This window comes from Microtus pennsylvanicus, chromosome 10, assembly GCF_037038515.1.
Source record: "Microtus pennsylvanicus isolate mMicPen1 chromosome 10, mMicPen1.hap1, whole genome shotgun sequence".
NCBI classification, from domain to species: domain Eukaryota; kingdom Metazoa; phylum Chordata; class Mammalia; order Rodentia; family Cricetidae; genus Microtus; species Microtus pennsylvanicus.
Window position 1 is genome coordinate 106,839,709 of NC_134588.1, and position 15,881 is coordinate 106,855,589.

General features: G+C 42.6%; 1 protein-coding gene across 1 annotated transcript in view; it reads left to right on the forward strand.

The window, feature by feature from the left end:
• The window catches only part of Ush2a (usherin), a 663,496-nt gene that overhangs the window by 342,960 nt on the left and 304,655 nt on the right, over window positions 1–15,881 (forward strand). The window contains 1 exon segment of the mRNA XM_075987373.1: window positions 4,828–4,993. Within this exon segment, the coding sequence (XP_075843488.1) occupies window positions 4,828–4,993 (166 nt within the window).

The window sequence follows — 15,881 nt, forward strand, 5'->3', positions numbered from 1 at the left end:
TCTGTTCCTACGGCAATTTTTTAGGATGTACTGTGCAGTCATTCAAAATCCATTTCAATATCCCATACTTTATAATTTTGTTATAACTTGAAATCTAAGTACAACTAACTTTGTGGTCTGTTCTCTTGAGTTTAAATTCAGATTTTACTACTGTGTAACCCAAGACAAGTGTACTAAGGCACATCAACTTACATTTTTTGTGTGCTTTGGTTTTTTTTTTTTTGAGACAGGGTTTCTCTGTGCCTTTGGAGCCTGTCCTGGAACTAGCTCTGTAGACCAGGCTGGTCTCGAACTCACAGAGATCCATCTGCCTCTGCCTCCCGAGTGCTGGGATTAAAGGCGTGCACCACCATCGCCTGGCTCAATTTACATTTTTTTCAGGACTAAAATTAGGACATTGAACTTAATGTTTTTAATGTCTTTTTGAGAGTCCTAAAATTCTGTGATGCTAAAAAGGTAACCCCAAATAATTACACTTATGTGTCAGGTCTTGAGTAATGCTGGTGTCAGAGGTCATAATGGCATGGATGTCCTCGTGCCCAAAAGGTTATTAAGGAGACAAACTTGCTCATGTTCCTTTTAATCCCAATTTATTTATCAGTGTGGGAAATATCCTAATGTTTTTTTTCAGGAAATATTTAACTAAAAGGGTTTTTTTGTTGTTGTTGCTTGTTTTTTTTTTAACTTCGTTAAGCAGTAAATTAAATGAACCATGGCATTTTAGGTTTATCCTGGTTAATTGAGGGATTATTGTATATTGCACAGTTTCAATATAATAACCAGCTCTCAAGGTCATTAGATAAGTAGTGGAGAGCAGGTGTTCAACAAAGTAGAGTGGCCTTTATGGATTGTCCTAGCATATTGGCTAAGTGCTCAGAACCAAAGCATGCAGACAGCCAGGCCCTGAGCAGCCTTTGAAACGGAAGCATGGGGCAGTAGAGGCACTCCGTGTCATTCATTTAGTTTTTGCAAACAGAGAAGTCACATCTTCCCAAATGCTCTGTGCAGAACGCTGAAAGTGCCTGCTGGAGACAAGGGTCTGTGAAGACAGTTCATGCAGGAATGAGTGAATGGCCACCGAGTCACAAAGAGTCTGAGACCTGAAATAATACTGCATAGTATCTTCTGGAAAGTCGGTGTTGGAGATGCGTGCTTCCACAGCCCAGGCTCTTGGCGTGTAGTCCAACATGGTATTCATTTTGAAGTCTGTTAGGTCTTAATGGTTCCTGAGAAAAGCAGTAAGTTAACAAATGTATAAAGACGCAGGGGTCAGATTTAGCGCTAGAAAATGTTCCCAACAGTACTATCCATTTGTCACTGGGTGAGGGTTAAAGAATGGAAATGGTGAGCCCAAGTTATGTGTGTGTGTGTGTGTGTGAGAGAGAGAGAGAGAGAGAGAGAGAGAGAGAGAGAGAGAGAGAGAGAGAGAGAGAGAGAGAGAGAGAGAATCATACGTATGTGACTGTGACTGTGTACTGGTGAGGAGTGTTGAAATGGTGAGCCCAAGTTGTGTGTGTGTGTCCGTCATATGTATGTGACTGTGATTGTGTACTGAGTGGGAGTGGGCATGTATTCATGCATGTGAAAGCCAATGGTCAAGGTCATCTGTCTCCTCTCATTCTTGACTCTTCCTTTGGGAATAGAGTCTTCTCTGTCAATGTGCTCCGAGCTCACTGATAGTCACTTGCTGTCGGGCAGCAAGCTCCAGGGATCCTCTGGTCCCCTCCCCAAAGAACTAGGGTTACATAGCACAACACCAAGTCGTCCTTATGCATGGGTGCTGGAGACCTGAACTCGGGTCCTCTTGCTTGCACAGTGGGCATTTTTCCAGATGAGCTATTTCTTGAAGCCTCAAACTTAACTTCTCAGGAAAGGATTAGTAGGGATATGTTGTAGGAGCTGCGGGCTATGTTCCTGCCGCCCCAGCTCCTGGTCGCCTGGCTAGCGATTACACATACATTTTACCAAATCAAACAAGGCCTCTTTAGATCGGAAATTACCAATCTATTGGCACTGGCAACACACCGTTGTGAATTTTGTTTTCGTGTGTTTGTGATTGACTAAAAGTCGTAGGAAACAGGGCAAAGTTGTTCACTTAGCTACCTCGCAGGCTTTCAGGGTCCTTTCTGCTTTATGAGGACAACTCCAATCAATCCAGTTATTTATTTATTTTCCTAAACCAGAATTGCAATCAGCATGAGACCAATCAGATTTGAGTTTGAGAAGAATCCTCTCAATGCCAAAACTGAGATAAAGTTGCCGATATTTCTGTTGTTTCAACAATTCTTTACACCCCGACTCATTGGCCAGAAAGATAATCTCCTGAATTCCCAAGGTGCTTCTTTGCCAGGCTATCAGTTTGCAGATTTCAGATGACACAGTCCAGGAAAAAGCCCCCAAAGAGGATATTACATTTATTTTGGAAATCATCATAAAATTCTCAAAACAAAGTAGATGTTAGTTTATGTTCTATTGAAACAAATGCGCAGTGTGTTGTCTAACCCAGTATTTCTTTGGAGAAGGGTAGTGAGGGAATGCAGTAACCTGAATATAAATGAAAAAGAAATTCACAACAATCAGAATTAAATCCTTTGTGTGATCAGTTTCACAAGAGTATGCCGCCACATGCTCTGAATCTAAGGTCAAGAAAATACATACATCCCCTCTCTTTGAGAAATGAGTTCTTTTTCTGCCAGCGTTGGCTTTGATAGCTCGGATATCTCACACGGCCCTGCTGCCTGGATATTCTCTGAGACTCTTAGTGTGTAGGTTACATGCATGTGCTTTCCATTTCTTTTTAAATGTTCCATAGCTGGTTTTTGGGTCAGTCAGTGGTGACGTGTCCTGAAGCCATACCTCAGGGGTTGACCACATGGCTAACTGTTTCTGCTTGGTTGGTTAAAGCTCCATCCTCGAGAGGACAGCTTTTCTTTGACATGGATATGCATGGTCTACATCCAAAAATTGAGAAAAACCCAGAGAGTCTAGTTAGGCCCATGCCTAATGCAGTTGTGTCCGTGGGTGGTGATGGCACCCATCTGGAGCATCCTTAAGTTCATGAGAAATTACTCTGAAGACACAGGCTATTTCTGTTCTCTCTCTCTCTGTGTCTATTTCTGTCCATGTCTCCTTGTCTCTCTCTGTGTGTATGTGTACACACACCTGTTATTTGTTTACTTATTTATCTCCATCCCAACCCCTTTGTGTGTGCATGTGGTAGGGATGTGTGTCCTTTCCACCTTATTTTTTGAGACAGGGTCTCTGGCTGAACCTGCAGTTTACATTTTCTCATGCTGGCTGGCCAGTGAGTCCCGGTAAGCCATCTCTACCTCTGACCCCAGCATCTGGGATACAGGAGAACTTTGCCATGCTTGTCTAGGGACATATACTCAGGTTCTTATGCAGTAACACAGCTGCTTTACTCGTTAAGCTATGTGCCCAGGGTCATCTAGTTGGTTTTGACATGGGCTCTTCCACTGGTGTGTGTTTCTCAATTAGGCTGGCCTGGCCGATCATCAAACCTCGGGGATCCCCTCATCTCTACTTCTGCCGCACTGGGATTACAAGCCTGAGCTGCCACACCTAGCTGTCCCCTGGAGGTTCCTGAGATTGAGGGTGCATCCTTGTATACTTTACTGTCTTCCCAGCACCTACTAAAGTGTTCTTATATCAGGAAGCTAACCTCACTATAAGTAGTTGGCTATCCATTGTTGTTTATTGTCATAATGGAAACTCTGTGGCCAGGTTTAACAACACAGGAAACAGTTCCAGGCTCAAATGTGAGGATAAATCTGACCAGTCCTCCCTTCTCTTCTGTCTTGAGGAGACAGACTCCCCAGAGCCTTAAGCCATAGCAGATAGCTGACAAAGCTGCACAGGCCAGGAGATATCAGTAAAAACAATGGGGTTCGTAGTTCTAGCTGCCGTGAAGATGCACTAACAAGCGCTCTGATTCTGCATTGCCTTGTTTCAGACTTAACCAGGGCTGAGTCTCACTTATGAACAGTTTTTTAACTTTGTTGTCTCCGTTGCTGTTGAGAGGTAGAAGGTTAGTACTGAGGGAAACTTAACTACGGTTTTTTCCTCTCATTGTTTTATAAAATCACAATTGTTTGTATTTGATAATGAGACAATAGCCCTGTGTGTATGTCTCAATTTCTCAGTAACTTGGAAATCATTATCAGTTCTTTCTGAGAAAATCCAATGTCCTGAATGTCTGTGTTCTGTTTCTGGAGTTAGATGCTGTTTTAGGGATCACTTTGAGTTCCTTGTCCCTGTTTTAAGGGGATCCACGTCTTTTGACATGAAGTAACCCATTCAGCCCACTAAGCTGATATTGATTTGTTGCTTTATTTGATATTTATTTTATTTTATTTCATGGTATTGAAATGAGCACAGGTTACACTGGAGTGAGTAAGTGGATGCCGTGAGTCCATCTTATTCTCTACCCCAAAGGGGTGTGTGTGTGTGCACGCGCGCGTGTGCGTGCACGGACACAAGTGTGTTTCCCTCTGCATAGTGCTAACTCTCGACAGCAAAGCTGCTCGCCCAGTCAATATGCACCCTGCATCTCTAGGCTGTAACTTAGACAGGTTTTTCATGTAGTACCCTGGTTATTTTGTACTTACTGGAGATAAATTCTCAGGTCCTAAAAAGTAATCTAATTAAATGTTATAGTTCAGCAGCAGAAACAGGCCTATTTATTTGTGGGGAATGGGGGAATACTATTTTAGCGGGATCTACAACTCCTGTTCTGTCTTACCTCCCTTCGCTCTTCTTCCAGATCTGAGGCTCAGGACCGAAGCGCTTTCCTCTGTCCCGGCTTAGGCATGCACGGGTGTGTGTGTGTGTGTGTGTGTCTACTGTGCAATGAGTGAGCCCAGCCAGGCCCTAATGAAAGAGAGGGTTCCAGAAGGTGTGCCAGGCCCCAGATTCCACTCCTATCCCCCAGACTCCTTTAAGGTCTCCTGGACTAAGCCCGAGTATCCGAATGGTGAGTGAACTCTTTTAGCCTGAAGTTAAAAACATGATTAGCAAAAGTAAATTAATATTCTAAATGGCAGCTTATATGTGGTACTTAATTTTTAATGATCATTTTAGCACATAAAATACCTGGGATAGTGTCCCTGTAGTTGGGGAGAGTGAGCTTGCTAGTTGACATGCAGTTTTGGTGGCTCAAAAGTGCTCCCTCTTGATAGCTCTTGTGTACTGCATGCCATTGTTTAGTGTGCACTAGGAGAGGGGACTCGGGGAGAATGGAGCTTTGAGAGTGACATTGTCTTTAATGACTTTCTGTTTCCAGCGGCCATTGGCTCTTCCTTGGAGGAGTAAAGAGGTGGGAAGTTCATGTACACAGCGTGTTTCAAGTGCTCTTTAGTTAAGAAGTTTATTTGCAAAGAAGTCACTCGGAACTCAGATTCCTTAGGCTGGTGTTTATAAATATTTCAACATGGAGATTTAAACAATGCATGCATTAAACATGCATACATTTATACTTAAGCAGCACTGTATTCTTTCATGATGTATGTGTCCTTGTGCTGGTTAGAGGCTTCAGCTCCCCAGTTAAGCAACAGGAAAACAAAGCATCATCATAAAGACATCTTAATAGGCTTTTTAGGACGCTGATGTATTTATTCAGTTATTGGGATTATCTTTAAGATTTGTTAGACATAGAACTCTTGTTGAGCTCTGGCAGGAGGAACAGAGTAGCAAACCATGTCCGTCTTTGTGGCAAATATCAAAATGTATTAATAATATAGAAACTATTTTAAATAACGGTTCCTGAAAACTGAAATGGCCCCGGCAAGCACAAACAGATGGAAGAAAACCAAACAAAAACCTTGTAGATTTATTAAACCGTCTCATGTTTACCGTGAATTATTCTATCTCCTTTTAAGTTAAACTTTTAACAAACACAATAGCTACATTTGAGGTAATGGAGAGAATTCTGGTAATTAGAGCAAGCGACTTTTCTCTGCCATTGAAACTACTCCTATGTGGTTACAACTTTCTTAATATAAATAATCGACATCTATAGGATACCATATTAAGCAGCCAAAAATCTTCTCACACTTCCGACTCCACAGAGAAAGCTGACTAGTCCACAGAGTGAGAGAAATGCAGCTGATGCCTTCTGATTGGATGGCTGCTGACCTGGTTCGCATAGAATACTTCCTTCCTCCCAGCTGGTAGTTGTCACTCAAACTTTTCTTGCCCTGTGCTCCTTGCTTTTCTAGAGAAACCCTTTCCTCATTTCCAGGACTTTTGCTTGTTATTCTGTGTATTTGCCAAGTGGGTTTTAAATACATGCAATGAGCAAGATAAGGAATATTTTGCTAACATTTTTATAATAATCTAATATGTTTAATTACAGTAGAATTTTCTGCACTTTCCTGGTGGAGCAAACATTAAAATGGCTGTAGAGACTGCTCCGTGGGAAAGATCATGTTCTACTCTTTTTGTTTTGTTTTGTTTTGCTTTTTTTCCTTTTTTTGTTTTCTTTTTAAATTTATTTATTTATTAAGGATTTCTGCCTCCTCCCCGCCACCGCCTCCCACTTCCCTCCCCCTGCCCCGATCAAATCCCCCTCCCTCATCAGCTCGAAGAGCAATCAGGGTTCCCTGACCTGTGGGAAGTCCAAGGACCGCCCACCTCCATCCAGGTCTAGTAAGGTGAGCATCCAAACTGCCTAGCCTCCCACAAAGCCAGTATGTACAGTAGGATCAAAAACCCACACACTGAGACAATGGGGATGATCTATCGGGAACTCACCAAGGCCAGCTGGCCTGGGTCTGAAAAAGCATGGGATAAAACCGGACTCTCTGAACATGTTCTACTCTTATACGGGGCCCAATGCATTTCTTGGCCCCAGTGTTGGGCAGCTCACCACCACCTGTAAGTCCAGCCCCAGAGCGTCTGACTCCCTCCTCTAGCCTTTAAAGGAACGTTTGCTCAAAGGCAGATTCACTCAAAGGCAGGCAGACAGACACACACACACACATTTAAAATCAATCTTCTAAGAGCTGTTCCAAGGACTTCTTCTCAGGTCTCTTCTTCCCTTGACCCAAATTTGCTATTGTTTCATTTCTGCTATCAGGTGTGCGGAAAGGCATAATCCTGTTTCCCCAACCATTCTGCCTCTGTATATTTCCAAAGGTCCTGCACTTCCCTCATCCACCTGAAGAACAAACACCGTTTCTTCGTTTCTTGCAGTCTGCTGGTCAGAAGACTTCTGAATTATGGCTGAACTCAGCTATACGTCACTTGTCACTTTGTGTTGTATCTTCATTTTCTTTCCTTTTCCTTTTTTTTCTCTTTTTGGTTTCTCTGTGTAGCCCTGGCTGTCCTGGATCTTGTTTTGTAGATCATGCTGATCTTGACCTCACTGCTCCCAACTGCTGGGATTAAAAGAGTGTTTCACCACCACCCAATAGTATTTTCATTTTTATGGCTTACTGTAGAGCCACACCACGTGGGGAATCTCTGAAGTCACATGTCTGTCTTGTTCTGGGATCTTACTGAATTCTTCAAGCAGAGGTTCACACCCCTTTCCTTTTCCTTCCTGCCTTTTCCTGTAGAAACCTAACTCATCCTTGCAGGTTTACCACAGGCATCTGTGAAGCCATGCTGCCCTGCCTTGAGTTCAGCCTTCCACTGCTCTCGGCCACATGATCTTTTCAGTGCCCTCCTCGTGGCCCTTACGTCATTTGACCTGGACTTAATGTTATTCGATTACCTGCCCAACAGTCCCTCCGGGTACAAACAACAGAAACCCAAGACGATTTCATTCATTTCCTATAGAAAGCCTAACAAAATGGCATGCCTCTTGTTAGTGTTCAAACTTTAGTTTATAAAATTGTATCTTGTGAAATTTGCTGCTAGAGACTTCATCTCATGCTAGGAGAGAAACCCTTTCAAGTGATGTTGAGTTCTGTTTCTCAGACTTGCCTAATTACCAGAACCCTGTTGGTAAACTGATCTAAGAAAATAATCCTCAGGGGTTTGAGCAGGGACAATGAGGATGGGTTAACCACCTGCCCAGCTGAGAGTCCTGGGACACTTCGTTAGTTACTCCTGTCCTTACCACACACGACACCCATGACAGCAACACGTGGGAAGAAGCTTTATTCTGAGTCCCAGTTCAAGGGCAAACTTCTTCGTGGCAGCTAACAGAGCCATGGCCGTGGGAACCTGAGGCAGGTGGTGATGAATGGTCACACTAAGCCTCGTTTCTCTTAGTCTGGGATGCCAGCCTATTGGAGAATGCCAACCCCAAGTAGGCTGATTCTTCCCATTTCAATTAACGCAGTCTAGATATTTTCTTACAGTCATGCCCAGAGGTCACACGACCTACAGAAGTCCACAAGGGTCCTGTGGCTCCTTTTATAGGTGAATCCAGATCCCATCGTCTTACCAGTAGAAACGAGTCCTCCCAGGTCCCTGTTACAACCTTCATGTCTCTATCCAGTCGGAAACCCAGCGTGCCCACGTTGGCCTCTTATCCTGCCCCTGTCGCTCATCCTCTTCTGCTTTTTCTTAAATGTCACACTCCTCCCAATTGACACTACCCGCGTGTACCTACCCAAAACCTGGGCTTTCGCCCATGATCCCCCTTCACTTCGTTTTGCCCTCTGATTTATCTTGCAGGGAAGTCAAAGAGGACTTGACACATTTAGTCGTACGCAAGGGAAAACCAGCGGGAGAACGAATCATGACGCTTGCTGGATGCAGCTCCCTCTCCCCTTTTCATTCAGTCCGGGGCTTGGCACATAGATAGAGTCACCCACCTTCATGGCAGGTCTTCTCACATCAATTAACCCAGTTAAGAAAACCCCCCACAGACATGCCCACAGGCCAAGACAATCTGCACAGTTCCTCAATGTGATTCTTTTCATGGGAGGTGAAGATTATGCCAAGTTGACGGTTAAAACTAACCAAAACGTTCGCCAACAAGCACGGCTGCAATCATGTGAGCAGCAGTCGAGGGCTGCACTTGTTTCCGAAGACTTACACAGACTCCTACCAAGGCAACCGGCATTATTGGAAGATCATATAATTGTACAAATGCATTCCTTTATCAATGTGGCAGAGAAATTGCTTGGGTATTGATCTTCCATACACACGGCTATTGTTCCCACGCACAGAGGGTGCTGGAAACCTGAGGTGTTATAATGGATACGCAGGTGTACAGGTGAACACAATCTTTTGTTCATGGGTAGAAAGAAGTTTTGATTTCCTACCCACCTACTAACAGTAACAAGGCTGGCTATGATCCATAACTATTTGCTAGGCACTCGATTTCACTTCATTTCTGTTGCTGTGATAAAAATGTTCTGTCTAAGTAACTTAGGGGAACAGGAATTTGGTTTCTGCTTCCCCACCAGGGCCCATCACTGAGGACGCGGGGTGCTCCAGAAGGATCTTGAAGCAGGAAGTATGGCAGGGAGCTCATCCAGGTTCATGCTTGTCTTGCTTTCTCCTATAGCCCCCGACTACCTACCTAGGGAATGGTGCCACTCACAGTGGGCTGAGGCCTTGCACATCATTTCAGAATCAAAACACGCACCCCCAAGACAGGCCCATGGGCCACTCCAGTGAGGGCCATCCCTCAGCCGACGCCCTCTTCTCTGGTGATTCCAGACCATGTCAAGTTGGCAGTTAAAGATAACTATGATAGCACGTTAATTCCCAAAATTAGCCCATGAAATTTGTAATATCCCCATGTACAGATGTAGAAAATTGGATTAATAAGAATTAAACAATTTAATTACTCAAAGTCAAGACAGCTAATTAAAAAGGAATGGGGTTTGAAAAAAAATCTGTAAATGGCAAAAAAAAATCACGATTTTTTATTCCTCACTCTGCCGCTTACAGATTCGTTATTATAAGGCTCCCACCAGATGTATGAAAAGAAAAATGAAACTTTTGCTTGTTCACTACTAATTTAATAAGGGCAAAGTTCAAACGCTTGCAAGTCTGTTGTGATTTTCTCCGGTGTTCAAGAAATAGCTGTGTGTTTTCTTAAAGTTTCATTCTGAAACAACTATATTCCATAATCAAATATAATTCTATTTTCTTTCTGTTAATGCTCAGTTTTAGCAGGTGCAGTGGATTCTAGAATTCGGTGAGCCACTTAGGGAAACTGCTTGACAGTTTGGAACAAACCTGGGTTAACTTTTATGAAACACCTCCCATCAATTTGTCAGGTAGAATCTCCCAAGCACAGCCTTTTTTAGATTCCGCCGATGCCATTTTTAGGCGAGCATAACAGTAATAAGGCACTCTTCCACAGTGTGGGAGCTTCTCGCTCTCTCTTCCTTTTTAATTGAAGGATCAAGTAGTCACACGGGGAGATATCTGCCACACTCAATCAGCATCTGGACCTCGGGGGTAGCATGCAGTTGATATTCTTATTGCCAAGCCTCTCACTGGCAAAAAACAAACAAATAGGTTTGGAGCATCAGTATTCACTCTGCGTGTTATTTTTATGACACATGGACACATTGTTGTTTAATTCTTACAGTAAACATAATTCTTCAGTGTAAATAGAGATACCTTGTATTAAATTTACATTATATTGTATTGAATTTCCTTGCTTACATATGACAACCTATTGAGCACCGTAGGAAATACAATTTGACAAGGCATGATGAAGAGGCAGGAAGATATATACCCTGGTGAGCATGCTTTACAGACAATTATGATTCAGCTTGCCTGCTAAATTAAACACCTTAAGAAGTCTATCATTATGGAAACAGATGACAAACTCCAAAGCGCTTTATATTAGCCAGCCAATGAAAATCAAGGATTCATTTTGCAAGTTCTCATTGAAGAACAGGGTGTGTGGAACGGGATTAAATAACTCAGTTCAGTGTGTGTGTGTGTATGTGTGTGTGTGTGTGTGTGTGTGTGTTCACACATAGATACGCATACTATAATACAGTTTTGTACCATTATCTTGCTGATAATTGCCCGAAAGATTAAGCAAGAAACAGCACGGAAAATCTGATGAAGGCGACAGTGGTGTGATTCCTATTCTTGTGCCGTTTAGTGTCCACACTTTTCTTTGCTCTCCCCCAAGGCTGTGGGGGAAACAGATATTCAGAATTTGTGAAGTAGGTCTGACGTGTTAGAATCAACACACAGCCAAGCCACCATTAGCTCTAAGATATTCACTGTGTTACTAAGCTTTATATCAAATGTGATATCCCCGCTGTAAAGTGGGGGCCAACCTCGCTGGAATGTCCACTCACTCACCCCCTCTGCCACACCCTCGTCTTCCCTGTGTGACAATGACAAAAGAAGGGAATGAGGGGATGGTGTCGCCCTGGCACCCATCCTGCTGGGCTCTGAGTGGCAGGGCTGTATTTCCCTACCAAATGCTAACCTCTGTCCAATAATGTTTCTTATAATGCCAGATCATCCTCCAAGTCTTAGCACCTGCTGATCCTTCTCCTTGTAGAAGGAAGCGATTTGTTGGCCCCTTGGCTCTGGTTAGGGACCTCTGCAGGGAGTCTTGGTCATTACTGGGGAGGAATGGCTTACAGTGATTCCTCTCTCTCCTTCAGCATCTCATCTCTGTAAATGACTCCTTACTAAAATCACCATAGCTACTCACTGAAGTTGCTTACTGCTGAAAGATTAACCAATTCTTTAATCCTGTCTCATCGGCCTTTAGCATACTTAGGGAATGGAACAATGGGAGCCATGGGAATATATCTCAGCAGCTTTTATTCATTTATTATAGAAACCGTCAACAATATAAAAGTTTCACATTTTTTAAACTTTGTTTTGGTGCAACCTGTGCTATAAAGGTGATGAAGGAGCCTCATTCAAAGGTTCTGGAGACAGATCATTTCGTTATTCTGCATAGCTTGCGTTTTGATTAACTTGTTGATGTCCTCGGGAAAACCTTCTGCTTATCATTATGGAATCTCTGTTAGTGATAGCCAAATAATGGCCCATCATGCTTTGCCTCACGATGACGTAGTTCTAGGTATGAGGTGTAGCCAAGAGGTCACTTTCTCAGACAAGCTTTCTTCAGTCTTGCCAGACTCATTAATTCCTGCCTCCTCGCCTGGGACCATAGTGTTTTCTTCCTGTCCAACAAGGTTTCCTTCAACAGACTTCGTACACCCTCAGGACACCTCATGTCTCTTCTTGGTTGTATTGTCACATTTGTGAAGGCAGCAGCCAAGAGTGTCCTCTGTCCTCTGCATGGAGAGCAATGCCTGCCACACGGCTCCATCCAGTTACTGATAAACATGATCGAGGCACAAAGCAGCATGAAATCCTACAGATTTCTTAAAATATGCTTTACAAGGTTTAATTCAGTATCTGATTTATTTGTTCTTTCTGGGTTCTATTGAAAGGGTGAAGAGCTAGGATGTACATACAATAAACCTTTGATATAACCACCGCCAGTGAGGAGGAAAGCTGGGATTATGAACACAGATTTCTGAGATGTTGACGCTCTTCTCTTTTAACTTAAATTATGATTTTATATTCTGAAAAGTCGTTTTTTTCTTGGGAAAAAAATCACAAGTCCTCCTGAAACATGGTGGTACCATATTCCTCTTTTAGTTCCAACTGGTTACTCCATATTTAGGAGAAAAAAATAGCTTTAGCATTTGTTATCAATATATTTCTGTGTCTCACTTTTCCTCATCTCCAATGTCTTCCTTTTCCAGTGATTTTGGATTTTTTATGTGTGTGTGTCCCTATGCCTTGCACAAGTCAGTACAAGTTTAAAAAAATGTCACTAATTTCAGATGGTTTAAGGCTCCAACCTTCCTTCAAATGATTATTTTGTTGCCCTTGAATATACCAATGAGAAGACAATATTGATTGACAAGAGATGTCATTGGTGAGCATCACACTTCCTTCTGTGCAGGGGGAACTTACTGCTCCAGCCCAGAGCCTCCTTCCTGAGTAATGGGTTCACATTGCCTGTCTTTGATGGGATATCCAGCTGAATCTGATGCGGCCCAATGGGACACTGTACTATAGGGAGACTTACGCTATGCTGAAATCGTCTTTTGGAGTCGCTGCTCCTTGCACTTAACCAAACCATTTGTTGGTTGTCTGGTTTTCTCCAACACTTACCATTATCCGTAAGTCTTGATTAGACCATTATTCAGTAATGCTTGATTTAACTCTCTTCTTTCTTATATAAGAATAGGTTCTAGTTCTTATTCTTTCTGTCCCTTGAAATACCAAGCATGCTATCCCATAGGCAATGGACATTCAGCAAATGGTAGCGTTCTCAGTGGGTCTATTTTGATTACCTTTAGCATCACTGCATAGTCAGCTAGTCTTAACTGACAGGAAATTATTGCAAATTGAGAGATTAACCAGAAGCATAGTGTCAACAGTAGAGTGAGCTTGCCCAGTCTGGGCTGTGCCCCTCTCTCGTCCTCCTGACAATGTCAGTGGCAGCTCTGATTTCTGGGAGTTGTCAGTATCAAAGGACAGTCCACACACTTCATGGAAGCCTAAACAGTTTTTAATTAAATTTGTTCTTTGGCAATCATATATATGTATAATGCATTCTTTTAGTTCTCACATCCAACCTATCCTACTTCCCTAGGAATCCCCATTTAAATTACCAAGATTCCAGTCTCTGTTTTGTGACTCAGAAAGTTTCACCAATGCTGTGAGTGTGGCTGTGGGTTTGGAAGTTTCCACCAGAGCCTGGTGGGCTCACTGGGCACCTGCAAATTGTTTTAAATGCTTGCTGTTTAAGAATAAGCCTTTGGCTTTTCCCAACGCTATCCATGCACACCCGTCACTCTAGATAGAGAAAGGAAACGACACTTTAGCTGAACTTTGAAAAGTCCTATACATTGTATTGGTGTTTCATGCTCAGTTTCGACACCTAACTAAGACCTGTGAAATTCAAGCCGTTGTGATAATAGATACTATTTCTTGCTTCCTGTAAGTGTGTTTTTAAATTTTAGTTTACAATGTTTCTTACTTTATTAATATCATTTCCATCCAAAAGTCTACTACTAAAACAGCAGATATAAAATTTGTTTGCATAACTTGAAACGAGCTAGAATGCTCCAGTCAGTAACCCTTCCCATGCTTCTGTAAGCTACACATAGCTCACTTAGCTAACAAAGGAACAGAGACAAAAGCAGATGAAAAGGTGGGTGAAGAGGAAGAAGACAGAAAGAAATGAACAGGACCAAATTTCCTTCATAATGTGTGGAAACGTTATAATGAAATCCATTACTAGGTGTAATTAATACAGCATAGTAAATGTATCTGAGCATTAAGGACTCCCACACCAAAGAATGCTCTTATTGTGCATGAGTTTACCAGGAAAGCTGCCTTTGGTACTGTCTTCCAGGGCAGCGTGGAGCATTAGCACAGCCTGGATGGGAGGAAATGCCTGAGTTTGCCTCAGTCTCTGTGAGTGGGAAGCACAAGGATGAAGCAGGATCTGAACCACAACAATATCCCACTGCTGTGACTTTGAAACCTTGTGCCCTGTTGGGAAGATTTGGACCACAGAGAACAATGCAGAGACACAAACGCCTTGAGCCTTTCCTCACCAAGACTGGTTTACATGGCCCCGCTCCCTGTTCCGAAAAGGAGCAGCGTTTTGTCCCTGTTACTTGAGAAGGCATGATGGCTCACTGATGGCATATGGCATTATCAGAGAGCAGTTTGGAGCCTCCCTCCCTGGCTGTAGTAGCTCACAACACATGGGTGGTGTAATAGGAGCGGTGGGGCTACGTTCCTGGCACCTGGCCACCCACTCGGCTAGCTTTATACCCGAAATAATTACACGGAAACTGTATTCTTGTAAACACTGCCTGGCCCATTAGTTCCAGCCTCTTATTGGCTAGCTCTTACATATCGATCTAACCCATTTCTAATATCCCTGTAACACCACGAGGTATCTTACCAGGGAAGATCTTAACCTGCGTTTGTGTCCGGTAGGAGAATCATGGCGACTCCTTGACTCAGCTTCTTTCTCCCAGCATTCTGTTCTGTTTACTCCGCCTACCTAATTTTATGTCCTATTAAAGGGCCAAGGCAGTTTCTTTATTTAACCAATGAAACAACAGATAGAAAGAAGACCCTCCTCCATCATTTCCCCTTTTTCTGTTTAAACAAAGAGGAAGGCTTTAACTTTAACATAGTAAGATTACATATAACAAAACAGTTGTCAAGCAAGAAATACAGTTACAGTATTTATATCTATTTTATCCTTTATCATAACTAAGGAAAACTATAACTATAACTAACCATTCTTCAACTCCATCAAAGACTCCAGAAGGATATAATATTACCTAAGCAAACAAGAAGTCCAAAACTCTAGAAATGACAGACATCACCCAAAGTTCCTCTGTACCGTTGGGGCATTCATCTTCGGCCTTCAGGCCCATAGTATCCATGAAGCAGGAAATTTTAAAGACAGTTTAGTCATTTTCTGCTGTGTCCTGCAGAATTTCTCGCAGACTCTTTCATGAAGCAGGAACCCCGAAATCTCAGCTTTAGGCAAGTTTAGCAGTCCTCTCTCTGCGGGTTCTTTGTGTCCAGTTTATGCATCAGTCCAGGCAAGAGCAGTTTCTTGCCCAGATGGCTATCAAGCTCCATAAGGATCCTCTTCAATGCCCATCTTTCTCTTGAAGTAGCTGGTGCTGCCAGGAGCAGATGTGTCTCCTTGTCATGAAAAGCCCTAAGTTATTAAAACATTTAAAATACCATATTCTGCAGTCTTTGAAAGATATGAAGAATGTCTATCTAACTGAAATGTATCTCTATATATCTAGAAAATCTAACTAACATGACTACAAGCTTTACTATTATCGATAATTATCCATTAGCAACCTATATTTCCTATTATACATTACATTTTAAATGAACTA